Source organism: Micromonas pusilla (assembly GCF_000151265.4).
Source record: "Micromonas pusilla CCMP1545 genomic scaffold MICPUCscaffold_2, whole genome shotgun sequence".
NCBI lineage: Eukaryota > Viridiplantae > Chlorophyta > Mamiellophyceae > Mamiellales > Mamiellaceae > Micromonas > Micromonas pusilla.
The window spans coordinates 470,536-494,364 of NW_003315883.1; the positions used below are offsets into that span (position 1 = coordinate 470,536).

At 52.9% G+C, this 23,829-nt stretch overlaps 7 protein-coding genes across 7 annotated transcripts; 1 reads left to right on the top strand and 6 right to left on the bottom strand.

Annotated features, from left to right (window-relative positions):
- Window positions 1-217: 217 nt before the first annotated feature.
- Window positions 218-1,025, bottom strand: MICPUCDRAFT_64161 (uncharacterized protein; the record flags this gene model as incomplete). The annotated part of the gene is made up of 1 exon (XM_003056263.1): window positions 218-1,025. The coding sequence occupies one exon, from the start codon at window positions 1,023-1,025 to the stop codon at window positions 348-350; it is 678 nt and encodes a 225-aa protein (XP_003056309.1). The 3' UTR covers window positions 218-347.
- Window positions 1,026-1,874: 849 nt separating this feature from the next.
- On the bottom strand, window positions 1,875-6,026 carry MICPUCDRAFT_13860 (uncharacterized protein; the record flags this gene model as incomplete). Its single annotated transcript, XM_003056264.1, has 1 exon — window positions 1,875-6,026. The coding sequence occupies one exon, from the start codon at window positions 6,024-6,026 to the stop codon at window positions 1,875-1,877; it is 4,152 nt and encodes a 1,383-aa protein (XP_003056310.1).
- A 2,286-nt stretch (window positions 6,027-8,312) lies between these two features.
- Window positions 8,313-9,492, bottom strand: MICPUCDRAFT_14142 (uncharacterized protein; the record flags this gene model as incomplete). Its single annotated transcript, XM_003056265.1, has 3 exons — window positions 8,313-8,596; window positions 8,730-9,180; window positions 9,289-9,492. Coding segments are annotated over 3 exons (939 nt in total), but the record flags the coding sequence as incomplete, so codon positions are not given.
- A 206-nt stretch (window positions 9,493-9,698) lies between these two features.
- On the bottom strand, window positions 9,699-11,396 carry MICPUCDRAFT_64169 (uncharacterized protein; the record flags this gene model as incomplete). The annotated part of the gene is made up of 1 exon (XM_003056266.1): window positions 9,699-11,396. A coding segment is annotated over exon 1 (1,399 nt), but the record flags the coding sequence as incomplete, so codon positions are not given.
- Window positions 11,397-14,559: 3,163 nt separating this feature from the next.
- Window positions 14,560-18,765, top strand: MICPUCDRAFT_31304 (uncharacterized protein; the record flags this gene model as incomplete). Its single annotated transcript, XM_003055866.1, has 5 exons — window positions 14,560-15,071; window positions 15,267-15,690; window positions 15,858-15,971; window positions 16,183-16,691; window positions 17,041-18,765. The coding sequence occupies 5 exons, from the start codon at window positions 14,560-14,562 to the stop codon at window positions 17,951-17,953; spliced, it is 2,472 nt and encodes an 823-aa protein (XP_003055912.1). The 3' UTR covers window positions 17,954-18,765.
- A 686-nt stretch (window positions 18,766-19,451) lies between these two features.
- MICPUCDRAFT_46515 (uncharacterized protein) lies at window positions 19,452-22,027 on the bottom strand (the record flags this gene model as incomplete). Its single annotated transcript, XM_003056267.1, has 2 exons — window positions 19,452-20,492; window positions 20,675-22,027. Coding segments are annotated over 2 exons (2,394 nt in total), but the record flags the coding sequence as incomplete, so codon positions are not given.
- An 886-nt stretch (window positions 22,028-22,913) lies between these two features.
- MICPUCDRAFT_64173 (uncharacterized protein) lies at window positions 22,914-23,806 on the bottom strand (the record flags this gene model as incomplete). Its single annotated transcript, XM_003056268.1, has 1 exon — window positions 22,914-23,806. The coding sequence occupies one exon, from the start codon at window positions 23,804-23,806 to the stop codon at window positions 23,417-23,419; it is 390 nt and encodes a 129-aa protein (XP_003056314.1). The 3' UTR covers window positions 22,914-23,416.
- Between the last annotated feature and the right edge of the window lie 23 nt (window positions 23,807-23,829).

The window sequence follows — 23,829 nt, forward strand, 5'->3', positions numbered from 1 at the left end:
ACGTGTAGTGGCCGAACAAGATCAAATTTATTTTTATTCGTAGTACATGGCCCTGCGTGTATACGTGTACGTGTACACGTACTACTACAACTACGAAGTAAAATAATTTTGGTTTTCGTGAAATTAATCAACTACGAAAACTACGAAAACTACGAAGTAAAATGATTTTGGTTTCCGTGAAATTATTCAACTACGAAAACTACGAAAACTACTCTGTAAAACCAAAACAGTTTTGACTATCTTCCGTAGCTACAAAAACTACTACAACTACGAAGCGTATGGTCAACGGTTTCTTATGTTCAATATATATAAATCAAATCGATGCTTGTTTCGTGGATACTAGTGTCTCAAATAAGATCCACAGAGCGTGTCATTTTTGGGGCAGACTGTAATGCCGGCATTTGCGTTTCATCCCTTACTCCTTCAGCAAGCTCATGACCCTCGCTCACAGGGGTGTAGCGTCTGCTGTAATTGCGTCTCAACTTGTTGTTCAATGATGGCGCTCCAAGCATATTAACACCGTGTCGTTTCAAGTGTCGTTGCTCTTGGCATAGTGCTAAGGGAAAGCACCAATGGTAAATACAAAAGTCGTCCAACTTCAGCTCGTCCCCATCGCAAAAGAACGACAAGCAAGAACAACAGCAGTAAGGTTTGCCAACGATTCCATACTTCTTCCTGAGTTGTTGTCGTCTGGTCATCCCGTAGTAGCTCACACCCCAGTGAGCAAGAGTAATAACAGGCGAAACGATTAAGGCCGAAATCGTGCTTAAGTCAGCAATTGGAATTAGCCAGCCTGGGACAAAACTGGCCATACAGTAAAACTTTATGAAGGCATCATCATATGATTCCGTTCCTACAGCTCGGACGTTTGAGGCAAAAAGAGCTGACCGACACCCGCAGCACCACGTTCCCATACAACATACACCACAATCCGAACAACAATTAAGCAAGCCGTCGCTCCATTCGTAATGTGGTTCGACGTCCACCTCAACACTGGGCTGGTTCGTCGGGTTCGGCGGAACCATTGATGAGTTTGTGAAACTCTAAAAAAAGTATCGGGGTAAAAAGTACTTTCGTATCTTGGAAGATACTGTTTTTACGTTATGATACGATAGCACAAGTACGCCAGTTATTTGTGGTGCTTTTAACGCCACTTTACACTATTTAACGATACAATAATAAGTGTACACGTACGTGTACAACGCGAACGTTACAGTGCAATATTCTATGGCACATACTACATAGGGCTAGAATACTTCCGGAAGTACTTCCGTACTTCCGTACACTACGTGTACAGCTGTATCTGAGTCACGTACGGTGCCTCGGCGTCGTCGCCCGGCGTGCCGTCGGGGTTCGTCGGATAGAGTCGTCCCACGCCTCCCCGCGCGCGCCCGCGCGCGCAAGTGGCGCGTCGCCCGCGCGCGCCGCGAAAGTACAACTTTGTACATTGCGTTTGTACACGTACGCACGGAAGTATAGATGCTTGTCTGCAACGATGAAAGCAAATACAATAGGCGCACACTGATAAAATGAGACGGTAGCAGCCTGATGTAGTGGATAAAAAAGTGAGGCCCTAGCTAGACAAACAACAAAAAGTGTCCGTCATGCGAGGTACCTTCTATGTTTTACTACAGTATGAATCAATAAAGATAAGCGTGTACAGTTTTTTCAAAAGTACGGAAGTACTGAGTTCTTCGTTCGTTGCGTATTCACTGAATGTGCACAGAAGGTAGACTATCTAGACGTGAGCTTACCTTCGAAGGTACTGTACTTCCGAAAGTACTTCCGACGAAGGTACAACGTTGTACTTCTGGGAGTAGCTAATTTTTATGTATCCTCTTCGAATAGCGTATGCCAAGATGTTCACTCACTCTCTACAATTTCACCGGCTCACCTGTATTTTGCTCTCGATGCCATTTGAGAGCAAGCTGATTAACAAGAAGTCCCATCGCAAGAGCATCATCAACCACATAGGGAGTGACCGTCTCGGAAATTGACCTCATAGGGGGATATATTTCCGTAGGAACCAGTGCAAGTTTCGTGGGAAACATGAATAGGTGACTAAATGTCGGAGAGAGTTCAAAACATTGCTCAAACAGCTTCTTGCGGCCAAAAATGTAAAGCCCGAGCCGGGCTCGAGACACGGCAACGACAAGTCGCCGCACATCACGTATGTGGCCCACCGATTTACTTCTGACCAGCGATAACAAAACGTAGTCATTCTGCTGTCCTTGATACTCATCCACGGTAGTTATCTTCAGTGGATTGCCAAATAAAGGATGTGTTGCACAACGTCGGGCAACGACATCTTTAATTAAGTGCTTCTGACCACGATATGTTGTAATGATTGTAATTTTGTCTGCTGGGTAGCCAAGGAGTCGCATATACTGAAAAACACTAACAATATATTCTGCTTCGCCGAGATTTTGAAAGAAATGTGGAGTTGGCTGTGTTTCTCCCACACCATTGTAGTCATCAACATCAATGAACTGAGTCTCATGCGAAAAACCAGGATTCACAAGCTCAAATTCTCCACGCTTGGTGACAGGTAAGTCGCCGAGGCTGAGGTATCGCCAATTATACAATTGAGACAAGACTGGTCTGGAGCGACCCTGCGCATTCAGCTCTATCTTCGGAACACCGAGCCGTATGAGTCGCGTGAAGAGAGATTGATCCATATTGCAGAAGTTTTGAAGTGTCGAGTTCTTGACAACTGGGGGGAGCTGATGATGATCACCAATAAGTACCACTCTCTTAAGACGACTATGTCCGTTATCGTTTTTTTGAAGTAGCATGGGAATAAATGCCTGAATGTCCTGAATCTGAGCAGATTCTTCCATCACGAGGTTATCATACTTGAACCCTAAACGAATGAATTCGCTGTATTTAATAGCAGCATGGGTACACGTCATCGCGACGACCTTGGCCTGTTTCGTGAGCAGGTAGTTGGAACGGTCACGGTTTCCTTTGAGCAATTCAAAGGGGCGACACTCCTCCAACTCATAGAATATATTTTGTATGTATCGCATGCATGCTCGAGCTCTGTCCATGTCATCAACTAAGGATTTTGAGGAGAACAACGGCTGTGGTACACTTGAAAAGAACGCCGTGAAGGGGAAACTGCAGCTAACGAACTTGGGATCCTTAGATGCTGCCACATCAGATTCAAATATCTCCCAACGAGACAGCACATGAAGCAGCCAGAAGTGTCCAGCTGTTTCGCAGGTGTACGCCACGTCTTTCGGTTGGCCAAGACAAGATGCGAGCATCTCAACTTCTCTCAGAAGTTCAAGACGTCTAATGAGCATAGCATTGACTCGCCCTGCCCTCGAGAAGTCTAGGTCAGTGTCAAGGTCAGACTCACCTTGGCCCAGCCGAAGAAGATATCTGGAAGGGACATCGCGCATTAAGAGCTTCTGAAACAAGTCATTCAGAGCAGCGTTAGAATGAGTGATCAGCAAAGTTCGCTGGTTTGGCTCGTTGCAATACAGACAATGTAAGATCTGGGCGGCAGTGTCCGTCTTTCCTGTTCCTGGAGGCCCAACCACCATAGTCAGACCAGGTTGAACTCCGCTGGAAATTGCTTCCACCTGTGCAGGGGTAAAACGCACTCGATTCATGGTTAGGCTCCGTTGATTGTTTAAATCTGGGCATACATCCAGCGGGTTATACGATTCAACTAACAACGTTGCTCCAGTCTCAGCGCATTTTGAGCCCATGCTTCTATCGGTCAACTTTTTACTTTCACAAGGTTCACCTTTGCCCTTCAAGTGAATAGAACCTGCTGACGTTTGAAAAGTGACACGGCAAAAAAGAGGTTCAGTTGACTTAGACTCAGTCAACTTGATCTCAAAACCAGGAAAAGAGTCTCGCAAGTGGTTCTCATCAACAAATGTATCCTTGAAATCGACCGTGTGCAATCTGCAAGGAAGAGCAGAGCTTTGCGCTGCAAACGGGTCCCCATATCCTAAAAATATATCGTGCAGCCATTCAGGTATGACGCATTCGGTGTTCAATATATCTCGAATAGATTCAAGGAGTGCCTTAAAATTATTTTCCTTTGGCTTTCGGCGCACAAACACATTTAATTTCCGGTACACATCAGACTCTGGATTTCGAGATTTGTTGAGAGCATCAACCTGGTACTGGGCCGGATCTAATGAAAGTGTGAAAGTTCGATGGTCACCATTTTCTTTTACTGCTGACTTCCCGATTGTACTGGCTATACACGTTGATATATTTTGATGCTTTCGTGACTTGTTCCTTACCTCAATTACTTCAGCACCACGAACGAACTGAAGACCAAACATGTTCACTGTACTGCGTGTTTCGATCCCCATTCCTTGTTGCTGTGGTGCCAACTTCTCTGCATCTATTTCGTTGCATCCCTCAACGGCCAGGAGAAATACGACGTCATGTGCCCTGATTTGATCCCACTCATCCTGCGCAGATCCACACACATTGCTTAGATTAATTGTTACCTCACACGTAACCGAAGCAGGCTTTTCTTCCCCAACCCTGGGTTTCTTTACCTCTGTCACAGTCAGACCACCCGGTACCACAGTCGTTGCCATGCGTGCCCAGCCTGAAAACGCAACTGAATCTGTAGCAGGATTCTTGTAAGGGCCCATGCGACACAGTGCGTCAAAAATGTCCCCGCGAATTTCATAAGCTGCTTCAAGTCGGAGAAGAACAAAGTTTCTGAGGAGATAGTCTTGCAAGGTAAGGAATTGCAAACTAAGTTTAGGCAGCGCCAGACATTTCTCTTCTGCATACGTGGAAGTTGGTAGCAATTTAGAATCCAATATCAGATCCTCGTTGGGATACAATGGCATCTCATTGATCACCCGGCGCTGGGATACACGCTTTTCAAAAGTGGAGACAAGAACTTCGAGTATAAAATTAGGATCTGATGCCCATGGATCATCTGGATCAACTAAACGCAAATGCTCGGTTGCTAAGGAATACAGTTCCTTATTGTCAAGGTTAGCAAGGTGTTTGATCAGTACCTGGCGTTTTTCGAAAGCACCGCAGTGACTGAGTGCTACACAACGAAGACTTTTTATTTCTTTGAAACATAGTTTTTGCAGGTGAACCAACCGTTCACTGTGGGAGGTTGCGATATCTTCATCTGTAAGAGGCTTTCCGGTGTGGTCATTGATTTCGAATTCCTGGTATATTTCGAAGAGATTAATCAGTTGACGGTAAAGTTGGCCAGCTGGATGAGCATGAAAGGCTGCCAAGCGAGCTTTTATCAGAAGCTTGCAGTCGTCAAACAAAGCGCGAACAAATCGCCGGGTTGGAAGCTGTGACAAAAGGTCAGTGATAAGTTGAATGAATTGCTCGCAGTAATATATCGCTGGAATGTTCGTGACCGCTTTATCGAACTCGCCCTCTTTCAGCGTCCCCGCCTTCAGATTCATAGTAGTGCACTTAAGAATTTCAAAAAACTCACTGATCAACGCTGGCAACCAAGCTGATTCGGGGCTTTCCTTCAGAGATATGTGACCACTTCTCTGCATTGACTCAGCTTCTTTTTTCATGAAGTATTTCCAGTGCTTCTCCAGTTGGCGATTATTGCGAAGCTCTAACTGCAACCTCGTTTTGCTCAGATTTGACCAGAGGGGCAAACTGACAAAAGGCAGGACCACCGCCCTGATTTTTTCTGCCTCAAGGGACAGGAAGACGTGGTTTAAGAACTTTACACGAGCAGTTCTCTCGAAATTTTTTGAACTGAAGTTCTGTTTAGGAAACAAGATTCGACGAAAGAGTGAGTTAAACTTCTCAGAAGTAAATCCCTGGAGATAGTCCCATACACATACTTTCTCAAAATGCTTCTCATTCACCAAGAGAAGGATAGAAAACACGTGCTTATCACTAGAATGCACACCACTAAAGTTTACCCAAAGGTATTCAAGGTAACGGGTGGTTTGAAGTGATTGATATATCGCGCGCGACTCATTCGATATTCTGCCAGACGGATTTGGGATTTTGCCGCGCAGCTTCGTATCATATATTTTAACCATTAGCTCTTCGTCCCACTCCCCAGAAGCTATTGCCCTTTTCAGCTGCAATTTGATCGACTCGCTTTCAACCACATCGTCAACGTGTAATGATGTGACAGCCAGCGTTTGTTTTCGCACCTCACATCGAGTAGGTTGGTTTGAAAATTCATTTTCAGGATCGTGACTCTCAATAACCGACAGGCTTAGCTTGTTTGCGTTTCGCATCGGTGAGCTCGCTGAGGGAAGTACCGGAAGGTCAGGGGGAACCCCAGCCGTACAGGCAAGCGCCTCTTTTAGTCGTTTGACCAAAGCTGTCTTCAAACCTAGTGTAGGAAGGCGACGCCTCTTAAGCTCTGCTCTGAGCTTCGGAACTGTTAGCTTGTCAACATCCATAGGACCTCGTGATCGTCCTCGATCGGCAGTTTCAGAAAAAAGTATGATCTGAATGGGTTGTTCTCGACGAATCGTAATCTTGCACTCGTGTGAAAAACAATAGTCGCAAAGGAAGTACTTCCGGAAGTACACTACGAACTACACTACGTATAGCTGTACACGTACACGTACACGTACACGTACATACGGACTGCAATAGTGAAGACACAGATAGATAATAGTACAGTTCAGTGATATCTTCGTATGTATAGACGTGATACACGAGCGAGGTACACGTACACGTAGCCCTACCTAGCTAGCGCATAGACTAGTACGAAGGTATGTACATACCTTCGTACGTATTTCCGTACTTATTCTTACCTTGGCTCCTAGGCTAAGTTGACTTACTGTACCTTCGAAGGTACGAAAGTAGATATCACTATGAAAATGGAACTGCTAATTTACTGCTACTGTATCTACACGTACACATATTATTGTGTAATTTTTAGCACTAAATTAGCAACTGCTAAAATGGGACTTTTAGCAGTTGCTAATTTAGGGCTACAACGTACACGTACAGTACATGTACATGTACGTGTAGTGTACTGTACTGCTAATAATTTACCTTCGAAGGTACGAAAGTACTTTCGTACTTTCTACAGCAGTAAATTATTACTGCACGTGTACGTGTACACGTAAGCAACTTACACGTACTGTACTGTTAAACTGATATTTTTTAGCAGTACTACTGTACACGTGTACGTGTACACGTACTGTAAATAGCAGTAAATTAGCAGTTCCGTTTTCATACTATGCTGTATCTTGTATCTAAGTTGCAACTTATCTACTACGAAGACACGGAAGTAGAAAGTACGTACAGTACACAACTACACATAGGGCTACCTAGCTAGCTACCTTCGTACGAAGGTAGTACTTTCGTACGAAGGTAGATAGGCCCTAGCTAGCGTTTACCTTCGAAGGTACCTTCGTATGGTACACGTACGGAAATGGCAATAATGTGCTTCCGTATGTACGAAAGTACCTTCGTACGAAAGTACCTTCGAAGGTACTTTCGAAAGTACGAAAGTACGTGAAAGTACTTTATTTCGTACTTTCGAAAGTACTTTCGTACGAAAGTACTTCGGAAGTACGTGTACTTTCGTACGAAGGTACTTCCGTTCACACGTTATCCATATGTCTTCGGAGTGTAAATAAGAGACGGGCTCACTCCGAATATTGTTCGGGTCGCGGCGTTTCAAAGCCTACAACGTGCAGTGTATGTAGCTCTGTGCATAGACAATGTAGATCGCAATGTGGAAATTTGATCGAAGTTGGTGACTATAAGTTCTCCATAGACGGGCGTGATTCCGACGCAATCTCCACAGAATCACGCTGCAAGACCTCGCTTTTCCCACGCTTCGAGAATAACATGTTGCACTCTGCCTTTTGCATTTGAGCCTTATCGCGCGCTGTTCGCGATGCTGATCTATATTCTTTAGCTAACGCTTTCCGCTGCGCCCGCAGCGCCCGTTCGAATTCGCCGCTCAAACGATAGTCGTGTCTGATCGCCCAATTCACATCGATTTGGTCGAAAACTAAAGCGCGAACCTCAGTTACAGCAACCACCGTCACTGACGACAGTGGCGCTTGTGCGCTGACACCACGAATGACGTCGCTCGGTATCTCGCCGACTATGTTACCCTTTCGTCTCCGTAGCAAGGTGAGACTCTTATTGTCGTCGTAGCCTACCTTTTTTATCAAGTCACACTCACCTGCTGTGATCACAAAGATTTCGTCAGAGATTTCACCGCAGGTCACCAACCTTGCACCAGGTTTGAACCGCCGCTCCGGATGTTGCCTGGAAGATCCAGCCAATGCGTCGAGTCGCGTATGTAAATGATGCAGCCGAGCTGATGTGTGCGTCTTTTGACCTGTAAACCATGCATGCTCCAGTGCTTGACATGCCGTCAACCTATGCTTCGGGTTTGATTCAAGCAACCCGCTTAGCAAGTCCTTCGCTTCAGGGGAGACTTCGGAGTAGATCTCGTCGTGATCAAAGTCTAAATCGCACGATACGATGGCATCCATTAGGCTATCATCATCATCATCATCAAACGGCCACGCGCCGGTGAGAAGCGCGTGCATTGCCACGCCAAGTGCCCAGACATCAACACCCTGCCCATACTCGCCCACCACAAGTGCTTCTGGCGCTATGTAAGCTGTAAATTAAGAGGAGCAGGGAATAATGCAAATACATGTCATATGCATTGGTGATATTGGGTAGAATCTGGGAACATATTAATATGTGTAAATTTGTGAGATACGAGACGAAGAAAAGGCTTGTATGCGCACCCAAAGTCCCGCAAACATTTTCTGCGCGCTCTCGCGCCTTCAGTGCCTTCGCCAAACCAAAATCTACCAGTGTGACAGAGCTTAAGTCGTACGGTCTCGCTAGTACCAAGTTCTCGAGCTTCAAATCACGGTGCACCACCCCACTTGCGTGCATGTACGCTATGGCGTCAAGCATGGGGCACATCACCTGCCGTGCATCATGCTCGACACACATACCAACCTCTGTGATAAAATCGACGAGCTCTTGGCCGCGGAGGAACTCCATGACGACGTGCACAATGCATTCGTTAGGCTGATCTCGTGCTGTTTTTGACACCGATGTCGATGCGGAGGGAGAGTCCTCTGTAAAAAATTCTTTGATGGTGACAATGTTTGGATGTCCCGATAGCTGTTGCATCAAGACAAGTTCGTTCGTCACCTCCTCCATGGACATCGATGCAGTTCTGTGCGTCTTCCAGCCTTCACTTCCTTCCTTATTTTGGCTATTGGTGTCCTCACTGTCCGCATCGTCTCTACTACCAGTTGATATTCCGCATTCTTTACCACTGTCAAGTTTTACCCGCAACGTTTTCACAGCGAACGTCTCACCTGAGACTATGTGGATGGCTTCGCGTACAACTGCAAAACCACCCGTGCCGACAGGATCCCCAAGTAGGTAATCATTTTCAAACGGGCGATGACGATGAACTGAGCCGATGGACAGTACGTGCGCAGCATTGTTAAGCTCAAACAAGCCACCTGGGCACGAACGTGAACGACGCATTAAGCGCACCCTGCGCAAGAAGGCCTGCTTGCGCCATGGAGCGGCATCCTCGCCAGAGACGCGTTGCGGAGCAGGTTTGTACAAAGCACGCCACGCACACTTGCCCAACAACAGTCGGTTCGTGTGAGCAGCAATGATAGGGAGGCCAGGGGACGTTCCCGTTTTGTTAATATCATTGACACGATTGCCACTGAAGGCAATATCATTAAAGTATTTCGTGCGCATCACACGGAAGCCTGACCAACCTGAATTAAGTTGATTTCCGTTTGGCACAGAAGCAGAGGATAATGCACCGTTGCAGCGGTCGATAATAGCTTTTCCAATTGCAGGAGCGATCCCGACAGATTCATTTTTATGACTTCCATCATCCATTATGTACATACTTTCCGGAGACAACACGCTAGCGGTCGTGGACCTTTCGTTCGCGCATTTGCCTCGCTCATTTGCTGGGCTCAAGTGCAGCGCCGCAGGAATTTCAGTTGAATTCGATTCAGTGTCCACCTCGACGGGGCTACGGCTGCCGCCGACAATCTCAGCCAGCTGGATCAAATCTGGTGCCGAATCCAACCGTAGCATGTGGCCGCGCAGACTCCTGTTATCACCAACAGGTTTCAACCCGTCGCAGCCAGTCAGTTCTTTGCTGCCACGCACGCCACAGTCCCGCAGCGAAGCCCATGCTGACAATGCTGCCGGAAGCAGCCCCTCGTCTTTTGCAACACCCACCAGTTCCTCAAATCTTTCTCTTGCATCTGGAACATCCAATGTTATCTCCGTGAGTGACGTGGCAACGCGTGCGAAACCTTTTGCAAACTGCGTCCCACTGACAAGTCCTGTGGCGTTGAGATAGCCCAACAACCTAGTGATTGTCCGCGGCCTTTGCGAGTTGACGGCGAAACTTTCAATAGCATGTGTCAGCGCTCGACGAACAAATTCATGGTGGTAGAATGGTACACCAAGCTCTGCCAAGCGCCTTGATGCCTCCGCAACATCGCCTGAAGAGATATACTCCTCCAGCAAATTCCTCATTTCTCTACGAGCGGCGTCCGCTGTTGTTCCTTCAGGTCCACCCCATACCGCTCGGACGTGAGATTCACCCCCAGGTTGCCGGAGGGCACCTCTGGCGGTCACAGCCACCTGATGCGAAGTAATGTCGACGCCTTCTGCGTCTGCGCTGTCATCGAGGAACTTGCGGGATACGACTCCGTCAACCACTGCACGCGAGATGAAGTGCGACAGTTCGGTGGGCACGCGAGGGACGTCGATGACGAGCGAGTCTAAATCTTGAAGGATGAGATCAAAACCCGCTTCGAGATGTGCCGGGGCGATGACTTCGTGCACGGCGAGGGCTTGGAGGAACCGTGCAGCCATCTCACGCTCACGCGGTCCGCGGTCAAGAGAGGCAACGACGGCACGTTTCACCACAGCAGGGCGCGTTGTCGACGGGTTGAGCAGACGCGTGTGCCCAAGCGGAGTTGGGGTCTCAGCGCGGTCGAGCAAATCGAGGACGCTGGTCAGTACGTCAGCCATGACGCCGTGAGTAAAGTACTCGCGCACCATACTTTCGCACTCGCGCTTAAAGTCAAGCTCGGTCATGGTGCCTGGCATCTGAACTGTGCGCTCTTTCCTTGAGCTCTCGTCGACCCTTTTCCTGGCAAATGAAACCGTTGCAGTAAACGTGCGTCTTGGCTCGTCTCCCGACACGTCGTCTTCCCCGCGACGTGCTCGTCGTCGTCGTCGTCGTCGTCGTCGTCGTCGTCGTCGTCGTCGTCGTATCGGCGTGTGCGCTCCCCGCTGGACGTTCTATTCCGTGATCACGCGCGCATGCCGCGTGTGGCCTCCTTCGAAAGAGCACATATCTACTGTGCAATATCTCCGATGCTTGGTCGCCGGACGTGCACAAACTGCGGATCCCGCGCGGACGATGGTAGGGCGGGCGCGCTTTCAGTTTCTTTGAATATCAAGGTTACAACTTATTATCCGATATCACTGATATGACTGACAGACTGATACTGTACTGTACACATGTACACGCACGTGTGCGGAAGAGATAGGCAGCAGAGGGGTAGTCAGTCAACTCGCATCCTATGGGTATTTTTCGTATGACGTTTTAGGCAGGCAGTCTCATATTTCTCGGAAGTGGCAAGGATGCGCGCGCGTCGCCGGCGTCGTCCTTCTTCGCCGCCGCCGCCGACTCACCTCATGAAACGGAGCCATTCGCGATTCTTCTGCACCGGCGGCGGCGGCGGCGGCGGCGGCGCGTTGTCGTTGTCGTCGTCGTCGTCGTTGTAACCCGTCTATTGAATATTCCAAGGTTTTATTGCTCGGGTTATGGGCTCAGCTCGCAACGATTTCATCGGGTCGCAAATGCTCATAAACTTATCATCAGCGGTGCAATTTTGACTTATGGGTTGAAAGTTTTGATCGCCCCAATGAAAAAATAAACTTTATTTCTCTTGGACGTGGCGACGGCGACCGGCGGTCGCGGCGGCGGGAGGTCCACACATCGGTCGTTTTCCGGTGCAATCCGTTCCTCATGTGCGTCGACGACCCGCGCGCATCGCGCACGTCGTTTGCGACGTCGCATCTCGCCGTCGTGTACCGCGGCGTTCCGTATGACGTTTTGGTCATGATCGATTTGCATTTTTTCGAGACTAAAAAGTCTCGTGCCCGAATACGTCCCGTTTGCCCGGAAGGGCTGTGTAGTTACGCTACGGAAGTACACAATGATACTTTCGTACGAAAGTACGAAAGTACTTTCGTACCTTGGTAAGAAAGTAGTTTGAAAGTACACGTACGAGTACAATGTACTTTCAGGTACAAGTACAAAATCGTACCTTCGTATGATAGATTTACTTCCGGAGTATGTGTACAACGAACGTACGTGTACAACGGTTTTACTGTACGAAAGTACGAAAGTACGAAAGTACTTTCGTACCACCGAAGGTATTCTATTCGAAGATAGAATACGAAAGTACTTTCGAAAATAGATATTTCCGGAAGTATGGAAGTACGAAAGTACTTTCGTACTTCCGTACTGCCGTCCGTGTACAATACTCGTATCGTGTACGTGTACAGGCGCATGGTATACATTCAGTCTCATGTTCCCTTATTGATTACGAAGGTACGAAAGTACTTTCGTACCTTCGAAGGTACTTTCGTACTTTCGAAAGTACTTCCGGAAGTACGAACGAAGGTACACGTAGGCCATAATAGCAATTTGTGGGGGTAAAGTGCACGTGTTCTACGGCTGTTTTCTACGAATGATAAAACGATCGTTATTTTGTAATACTCGTACTCGTATAAAAAGGAACATGTTTGAGTTTAAGGTACACGTACACGTACACGTACGTGTAGTCCTCTACCTTCGAGGGTATAATAAATTCGAAAAAAACCAGCAAAAAAACGTATTCGTAACTAAAAACACGTACAAAAGTGTACGCGCGAGCACCCGCGCGCGAAACTATCTCCTTCCTCGAATGAGATCGCGACGAATTTTAGAAAAAAATCCGAAAACTGTATTCCCGTCTTCTTCCCGCCGCGCAAATGCACATATCTGTTGTCTAAAATCGCAAGTGGCTGCTGTGTAAAGTTTCAGGTCAGTCCAAGCTGCGGCGGCACATGGGGAAGCGCGGACGTGAGGGGGCGCGTCTGACTGACGCTCATACGAATTTTGAATAAAGAAATCGCAAATTAATTTGGCGAAACAATTTGGAGGACGTCAGTAACGAAATCGACGATTTCTATGAGCAAATACTCTAAAATTAATGCGACCCCCATGATTTTCGAAAAAAATTCATCTCCGGAAGACAAAAATCCGAATCTCTATGGGCAATTAGTACGGTGTGTGCGCGCGCGCGCGAGCGCCATCACGCGCGCGGCTGCGTGCTCCCGCGCGCGCGGCAGCGCCCACACCCGGTTTACGAACGCGCCCGGCGCCTTTCGACTCGTTAGACGCGAACGCGTCGCCTGGAGGACGCGGAGAAGCTCGCGACCCTCGAAACACTGCGCTCCCTATCAAAGCCAGGATGTTGACCCTATCAAAGCAAGGATGTTGAACGTTGAGGGGAATGCTTCACCGGCGGTTTTAAAAAAGTCGCTGAGGGGTCGGAAAACCATCTTCCCGATCTTTTAAAATCGCGAAACTTCGTGGGAACATCATCTGCATTATGGACAACATCGTGGCGAAGTGTCAACTCAATCGACGAAGCGACGACGCGTGGGAGCGCACGAAAGTACGTTTTTGCGATTCGAACCAAATACGCATATATTTTCCGTGACCGAAAATTTTCGCCTGCCCGCGAACAAAAAAACGGCATCGCGATCGTATGGCGCGTTAGTCACGGCCACCACCGCCGCCGTTCGCCCATTTTGCGGGGGGGGACACTCGCGCGAATCGCGCAGTCGCATTCTACGCGTCGAGGGCGTCCCGTTGATGTGATTTTCGGCGGTGTTCCGGCAGGCAAACCCGGTCAACGATCATGGGTCCCAGATTCGCCCTTCGTTACTGACGTACTACAATTTGGTTGAATAGGGCACCTCGTAAGTGCACTCTCGGTGGCCGCTTTTCACGTCGGCGTTAGCACGCAGCGAGACGCGAGCTCGCGCTCAGATAACAATCCTCCACGAGATACGACATCATGAACGCCACGCACGCGCGCGTCATGCATCGCGGCGTGCCGTCCCTCGACGGTTCCGCGCGTAAAGCGTACGGCGCCGCGATTCGCGTCTCGCCGTCGCCTAATCGCTGCGCTTCCGGCCGCGCCGTCAGCAGGACCGCGCGTCCGTCCTCGCGCGTCGTCGTCGCGAGCGCGGAAACGGGCGAGCTCCCTCCGCCCGTGCCCGCGATCGACCGCACGGCGAAGAAGCTCACGCTTAAAATCGGCGACTCCGAGGCGCGTCGCATCCCTCGCGTTCCCCGTCGTCGCTCGCCGCGCGACGCGACCAGCCTCGCTCGAGGAATCGAATCGCGCGCGCTCCCCGACGCGCTCCCCCGACGCGCGCTCGCGCGACGTCGACCGATACGCTCTCGTTCGCGTCCGCCTTCCCATCGAATCTTGCGCGCACGTCATGACGCCTCCTCTTCCCCCCTCCGTCCCTTCATCGTCGGCTCGCGCTTGTCCCGCCCTTCCACCCTCCCGCTCTCACTCCGTCGCGCCGCATCCGCAGGTAGTCGTCGAGACCGGTAAGATTGGAAAACAAGCAAACGGCGCAGTTATCGTGTCCGAGGGCGAGACACAGATGTACGTCACGATATGCGCGGGACGCGACGTCGTCGCGGACGGCGGCTTCGTCCCGTTAACGGTGAATTACATGGAGCGATTCAGCGCCGCGGGGAGGACGAGCGGCGGGTACCGAAAACGCGATGGCGGCGTCCGTGAACACGAGACTTTAATCGGACGGCTCGTGGATCGACCGCTTCGACCGATGATCCCGAAAGCGTGGGCGTACGAGACGCAGATCCTGCAGTGGGTCCTATCATACGACGGTAACCGAAGCACGGACGCGCTCGCGATCACGGCGGCGTCTGCGGCGGCGGCGGTGTCGGACGTGCCGCTCTCGAAGCCCGTGTGCGGCGTCAGGTGCGTTCTACACGTACACCGGTCCCCATACCACCGCGTCTGCGTGGTGAACGTCGTCGCTTAAGGACTTTGCCCGGCGTTTTCTCTCCGCACACCCCTCGCCTTCAATCCACGACCACGATGCCTGCCCTTAAACTCCAACTGACGCACCCCTGAACTCCACCCCGACGTCGCTTCGTATGGGACGACCCTCAGAGTCGGGTTCCTTCCAGGCGATGCGACGCCGATCGTGAATCCGACGACGGAGCAGATGGAGAACAGCCGACTGGACCTTCTGCTCGCGGGGACCGAAGACGCGGTGATGATGATCGAGGGGTATGGGGATTTTCTCTCCGTGGACGAGATGATCACCGCGATCGCCGCGGGGCACGCCGCCATCGCGAGCGTGTGTCGAGAACTCTCAAAGTGGGCGGCGGAGGTTGGGAAAGCCAAAGCGACGGAGCGGTTGCTCACCGCGCCGGACGGGATCTACGAATCCGTGAAAGCGGCCGTCGGCGATGAGCTCGCGGTGGCGATGGCGATCGGCAAGAAGCAAATCCGCGGCGCCGCCGTGGAACGGCTGAGGAGCAAGGCGATCGAGATGGTATCGGGGCTGGACAAGGAGAACGCCGCTTACAAGGTGCAACGCCGACAAAACCAGATCGGATCGTCAGTTGGTCGGTCTGTTGGTCGATCGCGCATCTCCCCCGCGTCGCTCCCTTCGTATCGCCTGCGCCCACGCTCCCGCTCGCGCGCTTTCGGCATCGCACTCACCGAATGGCCGCCGTCGCGTCGCGCGAAAGCGAGGCTTCTGCGCGTGCGGCCCAACTGCCGAGTGCGCACATGCACGCGTTGTTAAAACCGCGAGCACTTCGAACGCACGCTCGGCCTACCCTGGGGTCGCACCCGGGCACTTCCGGTGTCGTCGCTTTGCACGTGCCCGACACGTCGCTCGCGTGGCTTGTCGAGACTACTTCCCACATGACCCGATTCGCATGTTGAACGTCGTTTCTTAAGGACTTTTCTCCGATGGCCGCCTCCCTCGCGTCGTGCCCGCCTTTTTGAAAGCGCGTCGTGCGGTATTGACCTTCTTCTCGTATAATTTCTTTCGCGTCCTTCGCTCCACTCGCAGCCGGAAGACGTGCGACTCGCGTGCGAGAAGATTGAATCCGAAGCCCTGAGGGACATGATCCGATCGCGCGGAACGCGGCAGGATGGAAGAGATGTGTACACGGTGCGTCCGATATCGTGCGAAGGTGGTTTTTTACACCGCACTCACGGCAGCTCGTTGTTCACGCGAGGCGAAACGCAAGCGATCGCGGCGGCGACGCTGGGCTCGCAGTCGGACGCGCAGAGGTTCGATGGCATCGCGGAGATGGACGACCGCCGCTTTTATTTGCACTACTTCTTCCCCCCGAGCAGCGTCGGCGAGTGTGGCAGAGTCGGCGCGGCGAGCCGAAGGGAAGTTGGGCACGGGAACCTCGCCGAACGCGCGCTCGCGCCGGTGCTTCCCTCTAAAGACGAGTTTCCATTTACGGTGAGGTTAGAGAGTACGATCACGGAAAGTAACGGGTCGTCGTCCATGGCGACCGTGTGCGCAGGGTGCCTCGCGCTCCAAGACGCGGGAGTGCCGATTCGGAGGTGCGATTTCGTCGTCGGTTTTTTTTTTCGTTTTCGTCTCGTTCCGTCGTCGCCCTCTACCCTCGCTCCGAGCCATGGTCTTAAGAGCACTTTCCGACACGCGCACCTCAGTGGCGTATGGAAAGAGTTTGAGTCATAACCTGGCGAGAATCAATCCGGTCTCTCGCGCGGATAGGGGAACGTTGCGGGGCATTCGTGTCGAAACCGCCGTTCTCCGGAGCGCAGCATCAGTACATTCGAATCGAATGTTTTTTTTTTGTCGTTTTTTGCAGTCGTCCCGGCCTCGACGTTCGCGCCCTAAAAACTCACCGTCAAAGCGCGCCACAACATTAACGACAAATCAATATAGAAAAGTAGCTGGTATCGCGATGGGGCTCGTCTTAGGCGACGAGACCAAAGGCGAAGACGCGATCGTGCTCACGGACATCCTCGGAAGCGAAGACGCGCTTGGGGACATGGATTTCAAAGTCGCCGGCGACGGCGAAGGCATGAGCGCGTTTCAGATGGACATCAAAGTTGAGGGGATCAGCCTACCGGTGATGCGGACCGCGCTCGAGCGCGCGCGCGAGGGGTTGATTCACATCCTAGGCGAGATGGATAAAGCGGACCCATCGCCGCGGAAGGGGGGGGAAATGTCGAAATACGCCCCGAGGATCGAAGTCGTCGAGGTGAACACGAAATACATCGGTAAAATCATCGGCAAAGGCGGCGAACAAATCAAGTCCATTTGCGAAGAGACGAGAATCGACACGATCGACATCAATAATGACGGCGTGTGCGTGCTCACGGGCTCATACGGGTGCGACATGGCACGCGCGTTGGAGATTATCGCCGAGCTCACGATCGAGCCGGAAATCGGAAAAATTTATCGAAACTCGCGCGTCACGAAAGTTTTAGAGTTTGGCGCGTTCGTGGAGATCTTACCTGGCGTCGAAGGGCTCTGCCACGTTAGCGAGCTTGACGTCACGCGCGTCGCGAATGTCAAGGACGTCGTGAACGATGGAGATTTCATAGACGTGAAGCTGTTGGAAACGAACGAAAGAGGGCAATATAAACTGAGCCGCAGAGAGGTGCTTCTCGACGACGGAAAAGGCGGCGGAAGCGGAGGCGGCAGCACGCCGCGAGAAGACCCTGCGTCGCGGTTCTTGAGCGAGAATGGGCAAAATTTCAGCGGCGGGTGGGATTCTGATCGCGGCGGGGGAGGTGGAAGAGGCAGATCGTCGTCCAAGGCGAGGAGGGGGCGAACGAGGCTGCGGGAGTGAGACAAAGACGCCTCGCACGTTTTGCCTCCGGTTGGTTTTGTCCGTCGAGCGGTTTTCCATGGTCTCTTTATTCACGGCGACGCGCTCGCGACATCTGACGCGGTCACCGCCGCCGCCCTTTCTTCATCGCGTTTAGTTTGCTAGTGAGCCGCTCTCGCGTAGACCCGATCTTCATCTTTTTCGCCTTCGCTGCCGCAGCTGCCGGCGCTGACTCTGGCGAGACAACTTCCCATACACTCCCGTTCGAGTGGTGAACGCCATTCCTTAAGGACTCGCCGCCTCCCTCGTCCATCTTCCGCTTCGCCGCTCGCGCAACGTATCCGGCCGTCGTCTCTTTCTCTTTCCGAAGTCGACCGCGCCCGGGGGGGGACATCACATCATCGCCACCACCGCCGTCATCGCATTCGATGTCTTCCCACGACGGCGTGTACGTATCCCCGTCGTCGACCCCGGCTTCCGCGTCGTCGTGACTGCTTTCCATACAGCCGTCACCGCGCGTTGAACGCCGTTCCTCAAGAAGGTTCTCATCCTCCGTAGAAACGCTCACATCACTGGGATCCGCGCGGGAGTTTGCCGCTGTTGCACATTTCGTGAGACCTCTCTTTTTAGTGTCGACGCAACTCGGACAAAACCACTCGCTCTCCGGAACAGCCTTGACGTTCACGCAGGACGCGTGGTACACATCGTCGCACCCGTCGCAATACATCCCGTCGTCGTCGTTCACGCCGCAGAAGCGACACGCCTCCGGGTCCTGGTCGAGACTGGTCACCATACGACCTCCCTCACGTGTTGAACGCCGTTCCTTAAGAAGGTCCTCGTCATCGGCTTCTTCACGAGCGGACACCGGATCCGACGCTAGAAGCGTGACCGCTACCGTGTGGTCCGCGCGCGCGGCACGTGGACGCCTGACGTCCTCCGCGCACGACGGCTCGACGAAAACGCCACCATCGCTCTTCCCCGCCGCGTGAGCGATTTCGCTCGCTGCCTGTTGATCCACAACGCCGCTTGCGGCGCCTACTCGCGCCCACGAAGTCGAATCGATACCTAATCGATCGTTCTTCTTCTCGAGCTCCGCGGTGTTCGTTTCGCATTCGCGTCGCACCTTCGCCGCGGGATCTCTAAAATAGATCTCCTGGTTGCCTTTGGACTCCATTTTTTTGCTCACGGGCAAATGTTCAACCCCGTGTTCACGTCTTTCCTTCGAGATTCTGTTCCTGTACCAAACGAGGAGTTTACTCTCTCTCAGGTGCACGGGATCGACGTCTCCGAGGGTCGCGAGCTCATTCAACATGGACACCCGTGACGCGCGGTCGTGAAAATGTCCCCGGTGGTTGATAAAGTAAAACTCCAACCGCTCTCGTTGTACACTGTTTCTTCGCCACTGTTTTTTGCCAGAAGGGGGCTCGGCCCCTGCTTTCCCCAAGGGTTCGCTCGACTCGTTCAACCCGCGGGTCGTCTCCTCGAGATTTGAATCTGTGGCATCGACACATGTAGCGCTCGTAGACGGCTGTTTTATAACTTCCGCGTCGTCTGAACCTTCGCGTGGGGCGCTCGGCGCCGCCGGCACGGACGTCGACAAGTCAGATACCCACTTAAACTTCGCCGCTTGGGTGCTGACATGGGCCCCGTTCCCGCCACCGCCCGCGTCACCGGCGTTCGCACCTGGTCGCATCGCCGCCGGCGGTGGAGGTACCGGCACCAACACTGGCTTCGGTGCTCGGATCAGAGACGAGATCAACGCGCCGACTCTCGAGCCCGCGCCCGCGGCTGAACGCGTTGCGCCGCCTTGTATAGCCACGATCGCCGCCGCGTCCGTCGCGCGTTCGTTCATCAGCGGCGCGAGAAGCGATTGGGTCGTCGGGAGTGCAGGTCGTGCGATCCCGTTGTCTGCGTCGGAGTCGGTGCCATCGTCGCCGTATTCGCGTTCGTTCGTCGTCCCGGGAACCGTCGTTCTGGCAACCGTCTCCGTCTTCGACTTCGTCCTCGCGTCCTCCCCGACTTCACCGTCTTCGTCCGCGTCGACGTTCGCCTCCCCTCTCGCCGCTCCCGCAGACAAGCCTGCTTTCACTCTCCTCTCCGTTCTTTCGTGGCCATCCTTCTTCTGCGCGCGCTTGTTATCCTCCGCGAAGTGCGCGTTTTTTCGTCTTCTGAACGGCAAATTCGGGTTCTTCTCGTGAAACTCAGAAAATTTATCGAACAAAAGGAAGGCGTCCCCACGCAGCTTCTCGAGCATGCTCTGCGCGGCGCCGAGGACACCGCCTGCGCCGGCCAATTCGCCACGTAAACCAGGTCCGATGTCCGTGTGGTACGGCATGAACGGACACACCGCGAGGATGTTCCCTCGCGCGTCGTTCTCCCAAACCCCCGTGCGATCGTCGAGTACGACCGTCAGCTCCTTCGGCATCGGTGTCCCTCCAAAGGCACGCGATAACGTCTTCGTCTCGTCCGTGGGGACGCTCACAATTCTCCGTGACGTCTTTTTCGCGGGTATGAGCGCCCCCGACGGGTCGAGCAGCCGCCACATCTCCTCCGCGTACGTCTGACAGGTGTCCCATACAGAGCGATGTTGGGGTGGAGTTCAAAGACGTCAGTTGGAGTTGAAAGGCATCGCGGTCGAGGATTGAAACCGAGAAGTAAGCGCAGATAAACGAAGGCAGACGTCCTTAAGGAATGCGTTCACCGCACAAACAGGGTCGTATGAGGAGCGGTGATAGGACGCACCTTTTCACCCTTCGTGCATACGAACGCGTGGCATCGCGGCGTCCGCGGCGGGGGACATCCCTCTTCGGGCGGCGGACGCTCGGCGACGCCCACGCCGTCGAGGGCGCCGGCGCGCACGCCGACGAGGAAATCGAGCAAGCCGCCGTCTGTCCATCCCGGACGGACGTGCACGATCATCGACGTCTCGACGTTCATCGGGTCGATCCTCGTGAAGAACATGTGTCCGCCGCGGCAGTGAGGAGATTTCACGCGAATCACTGGTCGGGTGATCTCTTTTCCGTCGCTCGTCGTGATCGTCTCGTGATTCGCGGGGTATCGCTTTCCATCAAGCACGACCGCGTCTTGGCTCGCGAACATCATGAGCATCTCGCGGTCGTGAAGCGCGCGATCGAAGTCTTCCTGGCGGCGTTTTTTCAGCTCCTTCGCATTGTTTTTAATCACCCTCTGCGCTTCGACGGCGGTCGCGTTCAGACTAGGATTCATACGATTCGTAAACGTCATTACCCGCACGTTTGCTGCTTCATCGTTATCATCTCGCTCGCCGACGTACACCGCGTTCGCGGCATCGATTCCAGCCTGGGTCTCGTCGCCCGCTTTCATCGCCGCGTCTCTCACGCGTTGCAACGTCCCGAGCCTTTTTTCGATCGATCGAATCGTAAACGACGCAAGAAGCGTCTCGTCCAAGTCGAACACGACGACGAGCTGTTTACATCGCAACAACCTTCCAAGATAGAACGGCGCGTGCTTTTTCGTCACGAACGCGAGGAAGCCACCGTGCCCGGGACGGGCGTCGGTCGCGCGGTCAGTCGGGCCTCCGCGCGAGCAGACGTTCTCTTCATCGCCGCCTCCGCGCCGCGTCGGCGGCGGTGGCGCGTCTGGATTGACGGCGTACAAGTGAATCTCCCCGAGGCGATCGTCTTCCACGACCGCGGTCTTGTTTTGCTCGCGCATCTCCTTGTGAAGGCTTTGGAACGCATCCGCAGAAATCGCGTCCTCACCCTCTTGCGCGGTGGAGATGACGCGCGCCACTGGCCCGCGGTCGCCAGACAGCAGGTGCAGCGACCCGAGGAGGTTGAAATCCTCCCCGGGCTTCCAGAACTCGACGATGTGTATTCCCGCGAGAGGGGAACGAATCGTCGTGCGCGTCTGCTCGTCCTTCGAGTCGTGTTCGTCGTGCTGTTTTTTCGCGCTCTCGCCGTCGCAAGCGGCGAAGGTTACGCAGCCGCGAGGACTCTTTGCTCTGCGGTTCGTCTCCGCGGGATCAAGGGGCGCCCACGCGACCCGCATTCCGCACTGCGATTGTTTCTCCCGTCCTTTCACGGACAGCGTCGTCATGGAGCGAGGCGCCCCCATGGTCGCGTCCAGTAGCTGCAGGTGACTCAGTTTCGAGGGTGTTTTTTTTCAACCGCGTTCGTCCTCGGCGCCCCTCGCGCGCGATCTCGTCAGGGCACGCGCCACACCCCAGAGCGCGTGCGACGTGAGCGCACGGCGCGATTCGCTCACGTGAGAGGATCGCTTTCTCGCTCAGCGTGCGCGAGCGCGCGACAAATCGGGAGACTTCCGCAGCAAGTGCCAGACTTCAAGATACTGTATCCAAAAACACTGCCTGAGGTGCTACCACTACACGTGTACTGTACGAGTACGAATACGCGTACATGCATGAAATATTATTCGGTAAATGTACATAGGCCGTCTCTGACTAATTGCCCGTAGACCGGCGTAAATCTGCAACTCGGGCGGCACGGGGGCTATTCTGTCCTTCACAACACGTGAGCACGTTGGGATCTACGACTGATTGCCCATACGAGCAAGCGAATTGCCCATACGCGTATGACTATTTAATTATCGATCCCGATTTGCCAGGGAGTGGGTAACGGCGTAGTACTTTCTGTATGAGAAATAGTCTGAAAATCGCGGTGGTACCATTTCAACTTTTTTGCTTTCAGCGTTGATCGATGTATCGATCAAACCAGAGAATTCATCGCGAATTTTTCAAAGGTTGCTTGACCGAGAAGCAACTTCAAGCGCGCGTAGCTCCCTAATGCCCGCGAGTCCCAGCGCGAAATCACGACCGCGATGAGCCCTGATGAAGGCGATCACGGTGATGTGCTTTTTGTGCTGGGACTCGCGGGCAAACTTGCCGAACTGAAATGGTACCAAAACGTACGTTCGTTACTGACTCCCTCGATTTGCCCCCTCGCGAATATTATTATTCGTATGGCTACATGTACACGTACAGTACTACAGTTACACTGCCTTATTACAGTGTTCCTATCTTATAACTGTACGCTGTACAGTGTACACTCTGTTCTCAGCAGGGGGGTAAAGTTGTCGCCGGCGAGGCCAAAGCAGAGAGTGTGGAGGGCGTTCGTGTACACTACACGTAGTGGCTATCACGAAAGGATAGATAGAAAGCATAAAAGGATGAGCGTATGAGAAAATAGTCAGAGCGTAGTACGTTTTTAAAAGGATGAGCTCATCCTTTTAACTGCCGCGCGGCGGGAGGGCAGTCATAGAGGCGCGCGCCGCGGTTGCGACCGGAGCGTCAAAGAAAACATCGACTATATAGTGTAACCGATCTGTCCGGCGAGTTTTATACACCTGGGGCGCTGAATCAGGCCGTCCCGGCGCACAGATCCGTCGTTTGCGTCCAGGGCAGGGCTACTGTTAGACTGTAGCATGGCCATGACTGGAAGATCATTTTTTCTTTCGTTACCAAGCGCAACCCCCCCTCTCTGCGCTTCAACCGCCGCTCACGTCGCCGCGAGACCTCGAACATCGTCGCCATAGTGAGATGACTTGTGGGAAACACTGCGATGCGTGAGACGAAGCGACAGCACCACACGGATTTCTGTCAAAATTCGCGCGTTCTCGGTGCCTGAACGCGGCGGTTGGCTGGAAAAAAGGAATCGCGCGAGCACGTCTTCGGGTCGGTTGAGACACACTGCCGCGCTGTCGAAACGAATCGATCATACGCCCCCGCGCACGCGCGGCTTGCTCGGTCGCGCGGGAACGCGGGGACTCGATGAGTCGCAACGTGGGCGCGGCGAAGACGCGTCCACGTTCGTGAGCGGCCGCCGCCGCGACGCGCGCTGCCCGCGCGCGGGGCGTTTTGCGCAGCGTACAGTACATGTACGTGTACACGTACTGTAGGC